This window comes from Pseudopipra pipra, chromosome 10, assembly GCF_036250125.1.
Source record: "Pseudopipra pipra isolate bDixPip1 chromosome 10, bDixPip1.hap1, whole genome shotgun sequence".
NCBI classification, from domain to species: domain Eukaryota; kingdom Metazoa; phylum Chordata; class Aves; order Passeriformes; family Pipridae; genus Pseudopipra; species Pseudopipra pipra.
This window is the reverse complement of record NC_087558.1, coordinates 1,999,527-2,020,577: the sequence shown is the minus strand read 5'-3', so window position 1 is coordinate 2,020,577 and position 21,051 is coordinate 1,999,527. Positions and strand designations below refer to the sequence as shown.

General features: G+C 44.2%; 1 protein-coding gene across 1 annotated transcript in view; it reads left to right on the top strand.

Annotated features, from left to right (window-relative positions):
• The window catches only part of PPM1L (protein phosphatase, Mg2+/Mn2+ dependent 1L), an 83,209-nt gene that overhangs the window by 54,078 nt on the left and 8,080 nt on the right, over window positions 1–21,051 (top strand). The window contains exons 2-3 of the mRNA XM_064665767.1: window positions 10,760–10,934; window positions 18,396–18,557. Coding sequence (XP_064521837.1) covers window positions 10,760–10,934; window positions 18,396–18,557 — 337 coding nt within the window. The remainder of the gene's footprint in view (window positions 1–10,759; window positions 10,935–18,395; window positions 18,558–21,051) is intronic.

Sequence of the window (21,051 nt, the reverse complement as noted above, 5' to 3'; positions counted from 1 at the left end):
TAAATAGAGCTCAGCGAGTCCCAGAGTTGTTCTCCTCCCAGATTTTAATCCATCGCTGAAGGAAAATGTCCTCGGGCCGGAGGTGAATCATGGAAAGGATTCCCTTTTCCTTATTAACTCTTCCTGTGCAGGGTTTGTTCAGCTTTGGAAGAGACACACTGTGGTAAATCCACCTGGAACAGCTCCCAGTTGTGTCTCCATCCAGGAATCCCTCCCTGGGAGCTGCTGGGATTAACCCCAAGGCTCTGCAGCTTCACAGACTTTCCTTCTCTCGCCGAGGGGGTTTATCTTGGTCTTATCTCCTTCTCCTCCCTGGATGTAACACGGGGCTAATTAGCAACAGGATTTCTTAATAGAGATTTTTTTTTTTTTAAGGTCACTCATAAGAGAAACTTAAAGAGAAGCTTAAGAATTGTTTCCAGCATTAGATTTAACCCATTTAGTAAAGGCCTTATCGGGACAGGACTTGGATCCGGGGTTAAAGCTCCTGCTCCAGCTTTGCTGGTTGTCTCAGGCGAGGACGTGCAGATGATTTATGGCTGAGGAAGGCAAAATAATAACCTTTTGGACGTTGGCACTTGGCTGATATTTGAAAATTCCCCTCTGCTTTGTACTTGCAAAGCTTTGGAGTCGTACTGGATGAAATTACAGAGATGCTTCTTCTCGGAGCGGGAGAAGGAGGGACGGGAGACAGGTTTGTTTGTGAGCAGATGGTTGAATATTGGTGGAATTCTGAGTGAAAAACACAGTCTTTTTGGTCCCCTGTGTAACAAAGCCAGGCTGAATCTCTCTGTTTTTTGTGATGATTTCTGCTTGGCACAAAGTGATGTCTCTAAATCAGGAGAGACCATTTAGACTGAAATATTCCCCTCTTCTCTGTGCTCAGAGGGAGAGAACAATGGCAAAGAAAGATGAATGCTCCTTGCTATTTAATTGAGTCTAATAGGCTATAAATATATTTTTTTTTCCCCCCTCAGCTACAGAATGAAAGGCTTCTGGTAAAACTGGTTTTTCACTCAAAAAAAAAAAAAAAAAAGCTATTTGCAAAAGCTTCTGCACAGAAACACCTGTAGAAATCCCCTGGAGTAGTTTTAAGGCATTTTAATTCCTGATAAAAGCTTTCAGTGCGGGGCCTGCGTTGATTCGAGGTTACAGTCACCAAGTTTTAAATGTCATTTAAGTTGCAGTTGTTTTGCAAACCTCCTTTTTTCCCCTTCTGTGTTGAAGTTGGTGAGCTCAGTAAAAGCCAAAATGCTGTATGGAAAAGGAGCACAAAATGAGCACTTCAACAGTTGGTTTATGACATTTCGACCTTTATTTTCTGGGTTGTTGCTCCTTCTCTCACTTCTGCTTGTTGGTGCCAATATAAAAAATGATCCCCCTTTGCTTGGATTTGATTTCAGTGATAAAAGAAGATGTTTCAGTTCATCCTGCTTGGGTGAAATGTTTCTGGCAGGCCTTGAGCAAGTGCAGTCCCTGCTGTAGAGCTCTCTAACATTTATATTTAGTAAATAAATTGGATTTTGGCACCTAGCTTTTTCTGCACTGTTAACTGGTGATGGACGAGTCTTTCCATGCATTTGAAAACCTTTTTTTTTCTATATCCTAATTTAATATTCAGCTCATCTGTGTTGATAGTTACAACCAATTAGCATAAAAATCAGGTGAAATCTTGACATATCTTTTTTTTTTTTTTTAAGTACTTCAATCAAACATATTTTGCTTTGTTCCATCAACTAAATCATGCCCTTTGGTAAATGAAAACATTAGTTTCATATCCCAAATATTAATATCCTTTACCTGTGGCCACATAGATGTGGAAATCAGAATTCTTTTGTGTCTGTGCTTGTGCATCTTCCAGGATTTAGGAAATCCATCACTCTTACACTCAGCTTCAGGTTCCTGCTTGTTTAAACTAAGGGAATGTTCTAAAAGTGCTTTGTCTGTGGCTAGTTCTCAATTTCCCCACTAATCTTAATTCTTCTCCTAAAAAGGACATAGGTAATAATTGCCTTCCCAGCACAATGGAAATTCAGAGTTTGTGTCAGTGCAAATGCAGTTTAAGTGCTTTTCCTTTCACTCATTATTCTTAATATACTCCCTAAATATTTTGGGGTGAATCTGTGCAGTTGTCTAAACCACTGGAATAAATATTCTGGGTGGAGTAGCCACCCCATTGGATTCCCTGGAAATATTTGTCCAGGGTCACAGAGGGGCCGAGGTTGGAGGTGCCCCTGGAGACCCTCCAGTCCAGCCTTTGCTGGAGAAGGGACACCTGGAGCAGGTTCATCCAGAACAGTCCAGTTGGGCTTTGATGTCTCCAAGGATGGTGACTCCACAGCCTCAGTGTTTGGCCATGAAAGAAGAGCTTTTATTCAGGTTTCAGTGGAATTTCCTGTATTTCAGCTTGTGCCCGTTCTGAAGGATCATAAATTATCATCCCCTCTGAGGATGGATGATTTTTTTTGATGGTGTTTTTTTTTTTCCCTGCTGCTGATTATTCCATTCTGGATTTTTCCCACAGAATTATTCCCACTCGACCTGTTATTTTCCATGAGTCTCATAGCAGTTGTCCAAGGCAAGGATCGTGGTTGAGCCCCAGTCGCAGAAATTTTTTAATTTTGTCATTTTTAGCTGAAAACTTCCCAATCTACCTTGACTTCCAGAGCTTTCTGGGCTCAACCCCAAGCCAGATAAAGAGAAATTGTTGAGTTGGTGAACATCCTGGTCCTTGTGGGGATGTGACTTAAAATATCATCAAAGATTGTGGTAAATAATGACGTTCAATTAACGATCCAGAGGGATTTGACTCATTTGCTGGGTGATCACGTGAAATTCAGTGTAATCAACCACAAGTCTGTGTATCCAATATTGCACAGGTCCCAGAGGAAGATTCAGGGGCTCCCTGAGCTGTCCAGGAGATCCCAAGGCAGTGGTGAGCCAGGAAGGCACATGGTTAATAAAAGTAAGGAAGTAGTTTTGGCGTTAATGAGTTTTCCTCCCTCTCCGTGGGGTGTTGCAACGATTCCCCCCCTAAAGAACAAAGCTGGAAAATGGGAGTGTTCCAGGGAGAACCACGTGAGTGGCAGAAAAGATGAACAAGGGTGCAGGAAAATGTGACAGGTACTAATGTGCCATTCAGGGAGCTCCAGCTGTTGGGTTTATCAATGGGAAGATAATGGGGTGATCTGAGCCATTTGCATGCATTTACATGAGAAAGGGGAATGTAGGTGAGCAGACATTTGACTTGATTCAGTGGCTGAAAGTCACAGATAACAGAGGATTCAAATTGGAAATAACAGTGAACAGTTTTCAGTGGAATGTGAATTTATCCTCTCCCAGCAAAGATAATTAACTTCCGAGGGCTGGGAAAGATTCTCTCCGTGAATATTTTCATATTTTTCAAAATGACTTATTCCTTCAGAGGACGAGACAGGGAAGTGCTGTGGTCCTGATTCAAGATGCCAGACAAGATAATTAGAATGATGCCCCTTGACTTGATACAATTAATCTTTTCATCAGCCATCCAGATTCCAGAATATTCCTGGCAGCTCTGCCAAGTGCAGTGAAGAGGAATCACTCCTGGTGCTTTGTCTTCCCTGGTCTGTGGCACTGCTTGGAGCATGCCTTTGCTCATTTTAATTAATTAATTAAAATTAGGTTTTGAAGAGCATGACTGGTACAAGTACTTCACCATCATGGGAAGATGGAGGATAATTGGGTGTGTATTTATTGTCCCCTGGTCTCCTCCTCCTCCTCCTCCCCATCCCAGATGAAGTCCCATTCCAGCCCTCACGTGTGTGCTCCTGCAGTGCCACCCCTTCCAACGTGCCTGATGTTGGGGGGGAGTGGGAGGGAGAACATTTTCCCATCACAAATCTCGTTGACTTCCTCGCTCCCCGTTCTTGGGCACTTCAATAATTCCATTTAAGCAGTGAGCCACAAGGGCTATTTTAGGGAATGAACTGAAACGTGGAGTCTAAAGGCAGAAAATCGTCATATTTGTATTTTTAGCCGTGTGGGGATGTGGTTATCTGCATTTCTGGTAGCCATAAATCCACATATAGGCTGTGTCAAAGGAGATGGAGCTCTCCATGCTCAGGGAGTGAAGTGGGAGCAAAGCTCACACCAGATGGCCTTTGCTTCCCAGTTCATGGCCCCCAGTCCTCACTGGGCAAGTCATTATTTTCCACAGTTGAAGCAGCTGTAGATTATTGTAATTATAGATTTCATCTATCTCTGACAGTCCAGTGTGGATGTTAATTTGAACTTTCGACACCCCCTTGGAATCAGGTTAATGTTCTCGTGATTATACAGTGTCTGATTAAGTGAAGATGTTTGTCAGGCTAATATTTTTCTTGCTGTGGAAGTAACTGTACATGGACTGCAAAATAATAGTGGTGCTTTCAGTGTTCAGTGCTGTTGAAAATCCTGGGAGAGGATCTCTGAGTTCCTCAAACATTTTCAGCCGATGAATTGGTTTTGAATGGTGAGTTTGGCTCTCCTAGTTCAATAGTATTGAACTGAATGGTAATTGTGGAGGGGAAAAAAGGACATTTTTAAGAGAAATAACAGTCTAAATGTACCAGAATTTTGTGTTAGGGGAAAACTCTCCTAATAGTTTCTGTTGGCATCTTTGTCCTTTAAATAGTTCTTTGCTTTAGAGGGCAAACTGTTTGTCCTGGTGCCATTTGTAGATCTTGCATTATCCTCTCGAGAGCAGATTATGTTTTGCTCTCATGTGTTTTCCCTTTGAATAACTATTCATAGCTCCATGTCCTTATTCCAAGAGGTTTGGCTCAGCAAAATCCCACTGACTTCAGGGCAGTTATTCATGTTCCTGCTGCTGAAGGCCAGGCAGCTGATCCCAAAAATGAGTGTGGGATGGGAGAGCTGGGGCTGAGGAATGGGAATTTCTCTGAAATCAGTGGGGCTGGAAGCAGAATTTTGGTGTCTGATTCCATCACCACCGGCTTTTCCTGGTTTGTCTGCCCTAAGCTGAGCTCTCAGGGAGGCAGGAACACAAAGAATATTCTTTAGTCATTTCCAGAATGCCAAGAAACAACTCCTGGAATGATGTTAAATGGGAACAAATCCTCACCAGGTTTGAGGACAACGTGGCTGGGCATGGAATGTGCTCCCAAAGTGGTCCTGGTTCACCCCTGGAAACAGGGACATCTCTACCAGAATCAAGTGGATCATGGAGAGATGGACTTCCAGGTCTTTTCTTTAGTCTGGGATGTGATTTATTTAGTCTAAAAATCTTAATTTATATATGTGTGTGTAACTATATATATATATGTGTACTTTTTGGAAATGACCATGAAAGCCTTATAGCATTGCTGCAAAAAAAATCATTAATGGACTCCCTGGAATGTATTTCTTGTCCACAACCTCATCATTCCATGGTTTTTACTATCCTATTGGGAGATACCTAATAAGTTAAGTGCACTGTTCTCAGATTCTCAGAACAATGAATTGTGTGGGTGGATTTGGGCTTTTTTTTTTTTTTTATTTTAAGATGCAAATCCAAAAACCTCAATATAAAGGGATTTTTGCTCAGGAGCGAAACGTGGAATGTGAAATTCCAAAGGGGGTCATCATGTATTTCAAACAGCACCTCCAGCTGGAATCTTTTCCGTGAGTGTTGGGTGGTGACAGTGAGAGTCTCCCACACCCCAGGAGCACCCAACAGTGTTGGAGATGCATCTTTATCCTGGAAAATTCTTAATCCAAGTGGGATTCAGCATCCTGATTTCCATGGGAGGCTGTCCCTCAGGATCCCCTAAGGCTTAGGAGAACAGAGGGGACATTTGTGTGTGCTCAGGGTGTGCCCAGTGGTCCCCAGGCTTTGCAGCACAAGGTTTTTGCTGGAATGAGCACGGGAATATTTGCTCCTGAGGCTGCAGGGGATGGGAATGGAACCGGCAGGTCGGACACCCCGAGGAGCCACTTTGTTCTCTGTGCCTCACAAAATCCTGTGTGGAGAAATCCCTTGGTCTGCTCTCCTGGTTTTTTAGGCATCCAAGTTCAGCTGATTGCCCTGGAATTCTGCCTTTCTCCCTTCCATTTGCCCTTCCAACACTTGCCCTTCCCAAACAGCGTCTCAGCATCCCCTGGGAATTCCCACTGGTAGAGGTCCTTAAAGACATTATTTCCACCCATTACCTGCATATTCCCAAGTGGATTTGAGCTGCCCCAGCCAGCTGGAAAATATCATATCTTTAGAAGCACTTCCCAACCTGTTCCTGCCCTGTTCTGCCTCAGGATTTTGGTTGTTTGCCTCGGATTTAGCTGCCAGTTGAACCCAACAAGGGTGGGGTAGTGAGTGGTACATTAAATATTGAGCTTTCATGGCCTCACCTGTCAATAGTTCTTGTACTCAGCAGTACAAATCCCTGGATTTTTCCTTATTACACGTGGATTTGTAGAACCTTTTCTGGCTGCCTTTCCCAGCTCCAGGTCATTTTCCTCTTTAGTCTCCAGTTGTTTCTCAGTGTTTGTTGTTCTTTTATCCTTGGGTGGTGTTCTGACTGTGTCTGTGTCCGTGAGTTGGAGATGACTTAGCCAGGTTAATTCCAGGTTTTTATGCATTGGGATAGTTTTCATTCAGATCATTTCTCTGAGGTTTGTTCCCTGTATCTTCTTTTCTCCTTGGACTTGCAGCTCTTGGACCTTTTGTACTGTCAAGCCTCAGAATTGTTCTTCCTTTGAAGTCTTTTGTCTTTATTATGTTGTTTTCTCCTTGAAGAATTAATCTTCACCTTCACACAAGTTGTCTTTTGACTTCCTTATCTTAGGGGGCTTCTCAGTGCTGGAACATTCCACACCCAAACTGGTTTTTGGGGTGCTCTGAAATACATAGCCAGTAATATCCAAAACACAAGAGACATCTTTGCATGGTCGCTATTTATAAAATCCTGGAATGGTTTGGGTTGGAAAGGACCTTAAAACCCATCCAGCCCCACCGTCTGCCATGGGCAGGGACACCTTCCAGTATCCCAGTTGCTCCAAGTCCTCTCCAACCTGGCCTTGGATCCACTTCCAGTGATCATCTGGAAGAATGATGATCATCATCTCTGAAGAAGGAAACTTGCAGTGACCCACATGTCTTTGGAGGGAAAGGAAACCTGTGGAAAACAGGGGGAGTGAGATGTGACAGAGGGATCTTGGTGTGGGAGCTACACCCCAGTGCCACACTACAAACTGGATCCTGTATTTCCCCTGCTCACTGAATGTTTGCAGCAGCTGGGCAGGGAGAATTAATTGTCTCAAGAACATTAAGATCATAAATTTGTGGGGTCCCTCCTCCCCCTGTAACTCCTGGGAGTCGGTGCCGAGCGTGGGTCTGAGGCAGCAAAGTCTTCATCTTCCATTCCTTAAATTGGAATTGTGTGACTGTAAATAATGGCTGTTCCAGCTAATTTTGGTCCCTCGGTGCTTCCCATGCCCGTGTTCTGCTCTTCCCATGGCCTTTGTTTGGCTTCACAGGGTCGTGGAGCCACTTAACCCTCGTCGTCCTAATTAACACATTTTGTCACGGAGCGCTCGGGTCGCTCCTGGAATGTTCCCACTTGTGCCCACGGAGGGAATCTCTTCCCTGTGTGGGCATTTGTGTGGAGAACCATGTAATTTAGGATGTTCTGCCTCCCTCCTCCTCCTCCTCCCCACCACGGGGTGAACAGCATTCCCAGGGCTTTGCCTCTTGGAAAGGGTCTTCCATTTTCCTCCGGCATTTATCAGCCGATAGCACCATTTCATGAGACCTCTCTGAGTGTTTCAAGGGCCAAAAACATGCAGGATTTGGTGAAATTCGAATTTGAAAGGTCAGGTGGGTTGGTGAAGTCAGGGTTTGGGACGTGGTGAGCCTGTGGAATGTGATGAGGATGAGGAAGGATGCAGCTGTCCCTTCTGGGTATGGTGGGTTCCCACCCACCAAAACTCTGCTGCACGTTGGAAACCTTTCCAAAATCCCCCAGATAGGTGTGTGAGGAGATGCTTTGTCAAGCCACCACTTGACTTTTGAAGTAGCTTCATAAAGAAACCTTTAATTAACCATTTTAGACCTTTCCTTCCCCACGAACAAAGCAGCTCCCAGAAGGATCCACTTGAGAAAAGCAGAACAAATTTCAGTGTGTGGTTGGCATAATTTATAAAAGGCAAATTTACTTTGAGTAAGGATTTCTCAGCAGTTAAAAACTGTGGGCAGATTTGGGGAGGGTGACAGAAGGACACTGGCTGTGTTTGGGGTTCAGTTTGCTGCAGAATGAGGGATTTCAGCAATTCCTGATGGGATTTTTATCAGGGATTTTTTTTTAGTGAACAGAGTAAAATGTGATTTATTTTTATTTTTATTTTTTTTTGTGAATAAGCTTTTCAAGTGTATTTTATTGTATGTAGACATTTTGAAATATATTCTCTACATATGAAATATTAATTTTCCATGGTAGGACAAAATACCCTAAAGTCAGTTAAGGTATTAAAGCCAATCCTGTATTTAATTTGGAGGAGGGTGTTTCAGACTGGAAGCAGATTCATGGGGGATGGTGGAGTTTCAATTTATAAAAGAAGTGGCCACAGCTCCGAGTTGTTTTCCCACAGGGATAAGGGAGAATGCCCAACAAATCTAATCCCTGAGCTCAGGTGTTTTCCAGGAGCAGCTGCATTTGTAATTCCTTCCTGTAAGAGGGACCATACAGAGGAAAAGAGGATAAAGCTGGTCTGGAGCTTCAAAAATAGGTTTTTCACCTTGATTTCTGCCTGTGACACAAACCCATAGATTAATGAAAAGAGATTTTGGGAATGCAGGGGGACCTCAGGACTGGCTGGAGGAGGAGCAGCATCCCAACAAATGGGTCTGCACCAAAATTCGTGAGGGAGGCACATGGAGGGAGTTCCTGGCCTGGTCAGAAGTTGAGTCTCGTGGTCTGTGGGATGAGATGGAGAGCCTGGAAATGGGGGGAGTCATCCTTTTTTAGGTGCTGTTTGATTTTCATTCACCTGGCACAGTTGGCTTCTTGGTCTCTTTAAAACCACGATCACAGAATCCCAGAATGGTTTGGGTGGGAAGGGACCTTAAAGCCCATCTCATTCCAAACCCCTGCCATGGGCAGGGACACCTTCCCCTAGCCCAGGTTGCTGCAAGCCCTGTCCAACCTGGCCTTGGACACTTCCAGGGATGGAGAATCCACAACTCTCTGGATGAACACCTGCACTCACCCCCTCACATTATTTCTTTTTCAATATCCAGTTACTTTGAAAAACTGAGATAAAATGGCTTTTGCCCCGAGTAGGATGTGGCACAATCCATCTGGTCCCTGCAGTGCAGCTGGAATGGGATTACTGCCACAGGGCTGAGCCCCTTTCCTGCTCCAAAGGAGAGGAGTTTAAATCTTTGGAGTTTAAATCTTCAATAACATCTCCACACAACGATAAAGGCCGTGGGCTAAGCAAGTGTTGGGTTTTGCTTCTCACTGAGGGGGGAAAGCCCCCACCTGTGAGATCCCACTTGGAATAGGTGTCATCCCTGTGGAAAAACTTGATGATGGTCCCGATGGTTTTCCCATCTGTCTCCTGGTTTCCACTTCCCAAGGTCTTTGGGACAGGATGGGTGTTTTTCCCTGCACGTGTACGGCCTGTATTGTACCAACATTCACTCACTGGCACAGGATGTGTTTCAGAAAATGAATGTGCATCAATTCTGCTTTTCTTCTGCTTGAGAATTCCTAAATTCTCCCTTAGGGAGAGCACAAAAATCCCCCCCACCCCGAGTCAAACCTCTTCTCAAAGGTGGCACACAAATGCCTGAACTTGGGCTAAATTAATCCCTGTCCAATGTATCTTTTGGCCTTCCCAGGGAAGAAAACAACTATAAAAATGTAACATTAGTTACTCTGGACTCAGGTGGAAAGTTCCTTTAGTTTTCCCAGAATAATTCCCTCGGTCTCACATGGCTCAGTGTGCAGAAACATGGAACACAACTTCAGGGATATTTTAAGGTTGCAATTTAATCAGTGATTGACTTTGGAAAAGTAAACATAACCCCAGGAAGAGCCTGTTGGAGAGCAGAGGTAACTTCTGGTCAGTCCCAGGCCTGGAATAAAACAACCTTGCTATGATTTATTTTGCTCTTTTTTCTTGAGGTTGGCAGGAAAGCTGGAGCAGGGAGCAGCATCCCTTGCTGCATCCTGCTTTTCCAGCTCCAAAACAAACTCCAACCTGTGCCAGAAGGAGGGAATTCCTTATTCCCTCTAACAGTGGGAGTGTGATACTCACAGGAGAGGGGTGGTAGTGCTGAAAAGCAGGAAGCCAGGGTGTGTTGGGGTCTCTCAGAGCCCAATTCCAGAGGGATGGAACTGGCACTTCTGCAGGGGCAGATGCTCTCCTTGTTACTACTACCTTACTACATTGTTACCCCAGGCTGTGTAACACCAGTACAACCATGCCACCTTGTGTCAGCTGCTGTCTCCTCATGGCCTCGAGCAGTCAGAGAGAGAAATTCTGACAATTTTCTGCCAGTGGATGCACTTTGTGCTTTAAAATTCGGAATAAAGAGGTTGGATTTCGTGGTTTTGTTTTCCAAATACCTCAGCGCCGAAGTCGAGCTGCTGTGGGGGGTGTGTGGGTGACTCTGGACTGCCCCAAACTCCCTGCTGGAGGGTGGGCTGTGTCCTAGCTCAGGGGAATTTGGTCCATTATATATCCCTGACTCTAATTAATAAATAGGAACTAATTAAAGCTTTGCCTCTTCTCTCCCCAGTCGGCGGCAGAGTACGTGAAGTCCCGCCTGCCCGAGGTCCTGAAGCAGCACCTCCAAGACTATGAGAAGGACAAGGAGAACAGTGTCCTGTCCTACCAGACCATCCTGGAGCAGCAGATCTTATCCATCGACCGGGAGATGCTGGAAAAGCTGACTGTGTCCTACGACGAAGCAGGTACGGCCGTGTCCCTTTTGGAGTTACATTTTCCTGCAGCAGAAAAGCTGCTCAGCTCAGTCTCTCCCCAAACAACCTCGTGCTGGAAGGCTGAACTTTGTCCTCACAGGTATGAGGTGACTCGGTGAAATATTTCTTCCTCCTCAGGCTGAGATAGAAAATGTTCCCCTTGAGTGATGGAGTGTCAACCAACTGAGAGGACACTTCTTCTTCTCCCAGCACTTTGTCCTCTGGGCACTGATGGTGATTGATCTGCCTGTGCCTCCTTATTGCCTCTGCTTTTTTTGCTCTTTTCTCCTTCACAACTAACTTATTTTTGGGCTTTCCCAGCTCAGAGTGTGCTGGCTGGTCCCAGAACCTGATTTTAAATGTCCACGATGCACGTGGACAGTAAAACCCAGGTAGTTTGTGTGGTTTGGAGGCATTTTAACAGTGTAGTTCCAGGGGTTTTCAGCTTTGATATTTCCTTTTTACTAGCATGTTGTTCTCTAGTAGGTAGAAATCTCTTCCAGCTTTTAGATCCTTCAGAGTTGTCCTGATGCAGGGACTCCTTTACAGTTACAAGGAAAAAACACACTCTTGATGCTTTTCACTGATTTTCCAAAATAGCCCCCAATAAATGCTGTATGCCCTGAATTTTACCAAGTTTCTTAGTGTTTCAGTAAGTTATTAACTTGCAACCTTGCAAAGAAAGAATCAAGCAGACAGAGCAGTTCATGATTTTACTGCTGAATTAATATTCCTGGCAAGGAGTTGGGCTGGAGGTGTGTATGGAGATCTGAAAGATCCTCTTCTTTGTTCTCCACTCGTGGCTGAGGGCTGGAACTCACCATCTCCTTTCATCCACAGCCCCACCAACCACCAGCCTCAGGCAGCCTTGTAGTACAAAAAGAGGGTTTATACTTAGTATGACCCCACTTTGGGGTTCTTCCTTGCTCCATCCCTCCCCTGGTGCCCTTGGGGAACTGTGCTGAGCTCGGCTCCAGGTTTTCCTCCCAGCTGCTTTAGGCAGGAGCCTTGAACTCATAACTGGGGTTTTCACCCTGTTTAGATGGGTTTTCACTCTATTTAGATGGTTTTTCACCCTCCTTAGATGGTTTTTGCAGACACTGCCCTGTGGATCCCTCTGGGTTGGTTTCTGCACCCTGATGAATTTGCCACCATCTGAGTCCCTCGTCACTCCCAGCTCTGGCAGACCCAGCCCTGCCAAGCTGCTGGTACTTTATTCTATGATTTCTACTCACACTGCAGTGCCCTGAAGTGCTTAAGATGCTCCAACTACTTTGTTCAGGCTCCTCTTCAGCCTCCCACTCACCAGCAGTGAGATTCTCTTGGACCTCCTTTGATCTCGAGGGCGCTCGAGCAGCTCCAAATGCCCTTTGCAGATGGAGCTCACAGGGTGCTCACAGGGCTGGGAGCTCTGCTGGAGTCAAGGAATTACAAAGCTCTGTCTCTTTATTGATGATATCCCCTCATTAACCCAATAAATAAGGCTGGTTCCCTCAACTCCTGTGATCTGAGGTGCTCTGGAGCCCCGGGTGCTGCCTTTGCAGACAGAAGGAGCTCAGAGTCACACAAGTTCTCAAAATCAAGAGTTAAAATGAGGGTGCAGAACATCTCCTTAATCACACATGGGCCTGTTTTTAATGATGCATAAAAAAATCAGCTTCCAAAGTTGTTGCTTCTCTTTATGTCTTTCCGCGCAGAATTTCCCAGTCCGGTGAGTCGTGTAAATCTTGTCCCCTGGTTTGGTCACTCCAGCTCTCCAGATATTTTGATGGATGGGATTTTGTTAGGAAGGAGAAAATGAAATGGAGGAAATCACTGACTCCTGTCAGAAGGAAAAAAAGCTTTTTCCTCTGTGGAAAATTAAGCGAAAATTAGGATTAAAACTGCTTGAAACCCGTATTTGGGGATTTCTGTCACACAATAAACAATCAGGTGCAAATGAGAAGCCACAGAAATAACTGGTTTAGGAAAGTCCCAGCATTTACACACATTCAGAAGGGAGAGACAGCAGAGCTGTAAATAAAAACCCCCAAATTTCAGCTTCCCAGTCAGGTGGAGACACCTCTAGAGATGAAAACATGGTGAGGGAGCCCTGTCATCATCCTAATCATGGCTCTTGTTTACTAGAAAGGCAGAAATGGTGCTCCCTGCTCTTGAAACAAGATGTGATTGTGAGCAAAGCACAGAAAATGGGCAGTTAAATGGAACTGAGCAGCTGTGGGTGATCCCAGGTGCTCCAACCAGTCAGCTCTTGGGGGGGGGCATTTTCCTTTTATTGGCCTTTTTCCACACCAAAATCAACTCAGGGAGAAACTCCAGCTGCTGGTGGGACAGGAAAAACAAAAGAAACAGTCCTTCAAAATCCAAATTGGGAAAATGAAGTGATTGTGGTGAAAGGGAATTAGTTGAGGGATCAACCAAACCCACCCTGGAGTGTGTTGTCAAGGGTTTCATTTCAGTAGTCACGTGGAATTCTGCCACACGTCAGCTGGGGGAACTGGAAAGGGAGATGTTTGAGGTGATCCAGGGGTCAGTAGCTGCATGTACAGGAGCATTTCCACACCTTTTCCATCCAGGAAACCTTTCCCATCCCTCTTGGAAGGGCCATTTTCCAAGAGTTTGCAGCCCCAGCTCACTCCATTCTCCCAGGAGTGTCTCCCAGAGGGGGTAGAATCCAGTTGCATCCCTTTGCCCAGAATCAAACAGAACTGCCCTAAAATGCCTTGGGCTTTGGCACAATTTTGCAGGTTGATTTGGCCTTTCTGACGAGATTCAGTATTAATAAAACTCAGCTTCCGTGGGCTCAACATCCCAGTGCCTCTCTGGGAATCTTTTCCCTTCAGGAAATCAATCCCTTGGAGCACCCAAATAAAACGAATCCGTCTGAAAACAGCCAACGCTGGCAAGATCTGAGGTTTGACTAAGGAAGCTTTACAAAATGAAAGGAGGCCAAAAGTGACAGATGGATACAAATCCTCTCATAATCTTTAAATCCCTTCGTTTAAAAAGTGGCATTCTTGACTGAGGCCGAGGTAATTTTGTGCAGGAATATTTTCTCCCGCCGAAGCTTTGTCGGCCCCTTAATCCTATTCCTTTGATTTATGGCACCTCCAAACATCCGGGGTGGAAAAACAAAAAGTTTGGGCATTTAAAGGCAATTTTTAGAATTTTAACAGGGAGCTCAAACCTGCTGGGAGATTCCAGAGGTGGTTTTGTCCTGTGAGCAATTGTTTTTTCCGTAATGGATGGTCCCTCTCCCCTCAGAGTCCTGTAGAAATTGAGTTTCATTATTGCCCGACAAAAGAGATGAATTCCAGTTTTCCCTGCTGTCAGGCAGTCAGGGAAGATATTGATATTTAGGGGCTGCATCCAGAGCCAGGTGTCAGCCCAAAAATGTGTTTTCTGAGCTGATGTTTGCTGGGTGCAGCTGTGGGTGAGGTGGGGGGTTGAGCTCAGCCTTCCCTGGGATGCCCCTTTTCCCAGGACACTGCTCCCTTTCTGCCACTGCAGGAAGGAGGTGTTTTCCCCCCAGAGAAAATGCTTACAAGGAGAAAATGAGAACATTAAAGCAGGAAAATTGCAGCAGAAATCATAAATAACAGGGATAATAAATGCTTTGTTAGGGAAAAATGGGTTTTATTCTCTATGCAAAGAGCTTTAACAGGGAATTTATCATTATGCTTCATTGCTGTGAGGATAAATAAGTTACCTGTGGTGGGATGTTGTGGGTCATTGTCAGAGCAACCCGTTAAAAATGAAGAATAAATCTGTTGGATTTATATCTTTCCTTAAAATTAAAAAAAAATTACTGATCCAGAGTCATTCTTGGGTTGTGCTTTGGGGCTCTGTTTGATCCTTTGGGGAAATATGGGAATATGGGAATACACTTCCAATAGTAATAACTCACCAGTGTTTAAATCCTTGTCCTGACAAGGAGTTTTGGGAATGTTTCTCTCCCAGCCTTGGCTAAAGCTGTTCCCAGGGAGGCAGAGCTTGGGCTCACCCTGCTGACATCTGTAATCCCACAACTGTGCAGGGACAGTGATCCTGCAGGAACATGGAAAAGTGCTGGAAGTGAAATGGCCTGAGCCTGAAAAATGACTGAAAATCTTCCTGTAAGTTTTTAGGAGGGTTTATAAGAGCGGGAAATAAAGGGATGCCCTAAATATGATTAAAAACAACAGTTGTAAAGGAGGAAGAGAAGAGCCAGAAAGAGGAATATATATTTTATATACAATATATAAAATATATATAAAATATATACATGTTATATACTGTATATAATATATATTATATATAATTTATATTATACATAATATATTATAAACTATATATTATATAATATGTTATATATTAATATATAATATTAATATAATTATATTTTAATATATTATTATACTATATAATATATTATACATAATATATGTTATATATATTATATATTATATGGTATATATTATATATAATATATTAATATATATTATATATAATATATATTAATATACTATATTATATACAATATATATCATATATATTATATTATATGCATTATATATAATACATATTTATTATGTATTATATATAATGTATTATATATGTATTATATATAATGCATATAAAATATATTCTATATATTTTATATATATGCATATATATGTATATATTCTATATATTCTATATATGTATATAAAATATAGGCATATACATTATAGATATATAAATATAATTGATGTGTTAATTATAACATATTTAATTATATTCCCTATTATATATAAAATATACTTTAAATATATTTTATATATAAAATTATATATAATATTCTATGAATATAATTATTGTATTAATCAGGTGTTTTCTCCCCTTCTGAAACAATTATCCACAAACTGCTACTTGGACTTCTACGAAGTGCCTTTTCTGATGCTAAAATACTAAAATACACCGATAATCTTACCTGACTTAAAAAAACCCAACATCTCCCCAGCCAGTCTAGTGCAGGGTTTAACTTTCCAGCTGCTTTCCTTTGCAGAGGGCTGGGCAGGTTGAGGCTGCCAGCCCAAGGGACTCATCCAACATGTGTTCTCAATTCCAGGCCCTTTTCTGCTGGGAATTTTCCGCCGGGCAATTGCATTAAATCTGAGGCTGCTGACAAGGGCTCGGTGTTTCCCTCGCTCCACACAAGGTTAAACGACTGAAATAAAAATAGATGGGAAGGAAAACAAAGCAAAATGAGTTTTGCTTTCTCGGGGCAGGTGGGGGATGGAAGGATATCCCAGCCATCCATCAGGGAGCTGGAGAGAGCTGATCCTTCCTAAATCACCTTGCAAATCACCCTCTGTCGCAGACTCTCATCCACACAGATCATATAACCAAGAAGACTGTGTTCAGTGTTATCATTTTTATAGAAATTGTGCTCATAATGGCTCTATTTGGGAAGCATTTCACTTCCTGAGCACGGGGGCTGCACAGGGTTATTCGCAGTTTTTCTCGGTAGGAAACATGATGTTGGTGCTCCCTGAGGGAAAAATACACTCTGGGGGGGTGCAGAGCAGGAGGGTGGGCTGGGACCCAGGAGAATCCAGGAATTTAGACATGGAAATGTTGGGCAGGTAAAGCTCTGACCTTCAGAGAAACCTGTGGTGGATCTTGGAGCCTCCCTGTCCTGCAGCACCCCGGGGTCCTCCTGGGGCTGTTTTGGCTCCAGCAGGACTAAATTTTACATCTCCCAGGTTTTGTTTCCCACCCAAATTCCCAAGGCAGCTGTTCTTTCTCTCCCTGAAGCTGCTGATTTCTTTTCCAACCCGGTGGATTCTGGGAATCTCTGCCCAGCCAGGATGCAGGAGGGCAGCCCGAGGCTGCTGGGATGTTTGTCGGGGAAAGTTCCATAAATAAAAGCAAGGGAGGTGCTGTTTGTTGCTGTAATTCTCTTACTGCCCCTCTTGGCACAGACTTCATGCCCTCAGGGCCAACTCCTGAAGGCTTCAGAGGAGATAATTCTGGAGCAGGACACTCATTTTTTGGGTTCCTGAGGGGATCCTGGTGGGCAGGTTCCTCTCTGTGTCCTGTCAGCAGTGAGCCATTACCAACAAATGAGAAACTATATCCATACAGGTCTGCAGTGTGTCCATCCATGGCAAAAAAATTACCAATAAATATATATATTTATCTGTGCCTGCCTTGTGAAAAAATAGTTCTAGTTTAGGGCTGTGCAGGGCAGTCAAAAATAAACCCTGGGGACACAGGGCATCTGGGCACAATTTGTTTATTACTGGCTATTTTATTTATACCAGTCATGGGATATTTAGCTACTGACATGGGAACAGCAAAGCAGAACTTTTAACTGTGTTTTGGGCAAAGATGCAACAAGCAGCAGCCACGAGAAATTGGTTTTCAGGCCACAGAGCACAGGCTGAAGCCCTGCTCTGTCCCAGTGCTGGTGCTGGAGTTTCATCCCCAAGACTGGGCAGGCTTCTCCCAGAGCTGTGATAAACCTTTTTATCAGTGAATAATCACTTGTAAATTAATAACAGAGGTGAAAACTCAACCCTGTGCTTCTCTGGTCTGCCTAAAAGAAAAAGGGCACAGCATTAAGTTAATTTGATTTACTGTTGAGAGATACCAGAGTGCCTTTTGTAACTGTGCCATCAGTGCTAAAATTCCCTTTTAATCTTTGTTCCCTTTTTACCTGTGTGTCTAAAAACTTCCTTTCCATCTTTGGATTCTGGGGCATGGATGAAATGGTGCTGTCTGGTCCAAAGCCCGTGCAAGGAATATTTGTAATAGCTGGAGTTTTTATAAATGCAGCTCCTAGTAGCTGGAGGGGAAATATAGAAAAGTCATGGTCTTAATAAGGTCTGCTTTGTTCAATATCCATCCCACTCTATCAATTAAATGAGGAAAATACAAACTATAATGTTCATACTTGAAAAACACCCCATTTTTCCAATGATTTCCTGCCATGTGAGCCAAAAAACACCTGTTGGATACAGTGATCAATGACTTATTACATTTGCTGTGTATTTAGAGGCTAAAGTAATTAAAAATGTCCAATCTTTTCCTTTTTTTTTTTTTCACTAAAACCATAAAGAAGTGACCTCAGCTGTGGAGGGGACGAGGGGGGGGAGCTCTGGGTTATCCCAGAGCTGCAGGTTCAGTTCTTGGGAGCAGCCAGGGGGCTCTGGGGCTAATTTGTGCTTTAATTACTTTCCTTGGCCATTAGGAAAGGCCCAGATCCAGGATGGAGATGGGAAACACTCCTCCCACTCTCTGCGTGTGGATCAGAGCTCTGGGCTGGGTGACAAGCCGGGATCGTCACCAGCTCGGACTCGCTGCTCTTGGAGGGCTTTCCCAACCTCAGTGATTCAGGGATCCTGTGGCAGGAAGAACATTTCCCAGCTAATAATTCACATCTCTGTGTGTGCACACCCCCCCTGTGTGTCTGCTCTGCTCTCCCAGGTACGACGTGTCTGATCGCGCTCTTGTCCGACAAGGAGCTCACCGTGGCCAACGTGGGGGATTCCCGAGGAGTCCTGTGTGACAAGGATGGGAATGCCATCCCCCTGTCCCACGACCACAAGCCCTACCAGCTGAAGGAGAGGAAGAGGATTAAGAGAGCTGGTGAGTTGGTTTGGCTTTGGGGTGAAAGTCCATCTTTTTTGTCCCGCCGATAAAATGCATTTTTTTCCCTGAGAGAGGCTGGGAAGTGCCCGACTGAGGGATCAGCAGAGCAAATCTCCCCCTTCCAGTGGGATATCACAGGGCAGACAGAGATGGCAGCAGATGATCCACTCCTTAGCAAGCTGGTGTTGGGGTAGAAAGACCAAGCTGGCCCATGGACCATCCCATCCCTTGGGATCTCTGCGGGGAGCAGTGAATAACCAGGAGCAGCAGCTGCTTCACCCCAACCCTGCCCACAGCCTGGCTGGGTCTGAGCCTGAGCCAGCTTTAGTCTCCAAAATAAGCAGAGCATGAACCTAATTCATCAAAGCTATTTTTTCTTCCCATCTAATGAGCACAAACATGGAAATTGTGGCAGGAGTAGAGGGAAAGGATGGAACAAACAGGAGCCTTTCTGCAATAAATCTTCCTCGCTTTCATCACTCGTCAGTTCAGCCACCTCCTGGGCTAGAAATTACATTGGGATCATCAAGTTTAATGGCCAATTCTCCAGGAATTTGTCAAAGTCTTTTTGAACCCATTTCTGCTTTGGCTCCCACAGCAGCAGCAAATTACTTGCTGAAGGAAAGGAGTTGCTCTGGTTTGTGTTAACCCCACCCTGAGCATTGCCCCCAGAGGGGCAGGGCCTCTCTGCCTCCAAGCCTTCCTCTGGCTGTAAAATGGAAATAACAAGATTTTCCATGAGTACAAAACATATTTAAAACCCACAGGTCATCACTGTGATGGCAGAGCCAAGGCCACGTGTGCTCCCCCCAGGGGAAGGAAGGAAAACCATACAAGTCCTGAGAAGAAGGAATAGAAAAAATCTTGGTCTCTCTTTGCTTCCCCTTTCGTATTTGGGGGATGTATTCATAAAATTTATCTATAAAATCACTTCCCTCTCAGCCAAGCCCAGGAGGAATTCACTGAGGAGAAAAAAAAATAATCTGATTATTTGATTTGTCTGAAAATGAGGCTTTATAACACAACAGCAGGTAAAATGAACCTGGATTTTTGCAGGAACTTCCATCTCGGGAAGAAATTATTTTAATGGGCAGGTAAATGTTAGAACAAGAAATATTCTCTCTAGACCTGTGACTTCATGAATTCCCTCCTCTGTTACCTCATCACTGCTATGACCTCAGAGTGCTGTTAAAAACATACAATCCACTTTATTCCACTGCCAGGTACTTTTACATTCTGGAACATCCTTTTTTTTTCCCATCCACTGAGTGTAAAATTGAAGCAAAGTGCCCCAGCTGAATTATCTGCTCCTGTGACAAAAGGCACCTGGCTTTTCCCAGCATCCAGATCCCTGCTGGGAGGAACTGGAGGAGGTGACAATAACCACATCACCAGGTTTCACTGGCATTTTCCAGCTTTACATTGCCCTGTTGGTGTAGGAGAATGGCCTTGGAACAGCCTGGGTTTGGCTTGGGAGGCAGCACAAGGTGACTGTCACTGACAGAAATTCAAGTTATTCACCTTGAGCATAATCCTGTGAGCTTAGCCCTCGTTCACAGGGAAAACATTTGTGCTGTTGCCAAGAAGCCTCAGTTCCTTTAATGCCTTTTTCTCCAGGCACAGCCAGCACTGCAGTGTTTGCTTTTCCCAAGCATTTCTATGGATTTGATTGGGATTCCTTTGCAAAAGAAAATATTGGAAGTGCCAAAGACACTTGAGGAAACCACTTGTGCCACGGGCAGTTCCAGGTGCCACCTGAGAACGGCACCAAAAGTCTCTTTGTCCACATAGGACCTGCAAAGCCTGGAGTAAGTGTGGAGTAAGCTTTGCGTGGCTGTGGATCCAAAGAGGATGCTCCCAAATTCTTTGGACTATGGAAGGAAACATCTTCCTCATGGAGGCTCCAGAGGAATGTTCAGGAGAACACCCAGTTAAAGAACTTTGTTTCTGCTGGTTTTAACACAGATCAAGTTTCAAGCTTTAGGCAACAATGAATCCTTAAATGAAATAGTTTCACCTGAAAGCAGAAGGAATTTACAGATAAGATCAGCCAGCCAGGAATGGGAATGCTATGAGAAGATTTAGGAGACAGGTGACAAATAACACCCAGGCTGAAGAAAGAACAAAGACATTTGTAAGAACACAGAGCAGACAGTTTGCAGATAGAAAATCCTGTCCTACATTTAATGTTCCATGTTTGCAAATTGTTTGTCCTCGAGTGACTTCTCCTTCCCGTTAGGATGACAGGAACACTGTGATGGAACAGCTGCTGGTGTGCAGATGGATGCACAGGAACTGGAGGTGCCACAAGTCTCCTGGGTGACCTTGAGTGCTGCCTGATTCCCATTCCTGGCACACTGGCACCGTGGAGCAGCCAGGTGTGGCTGTGGCAGAGCCAGCAAGTGCAGTGCAGAACAGACCTCCCTCCAAGCCAGCCCTAAAGAAAAGAGACTCAACCAGATCCTTAAATCCTGGTGATGGCAAAACCAGT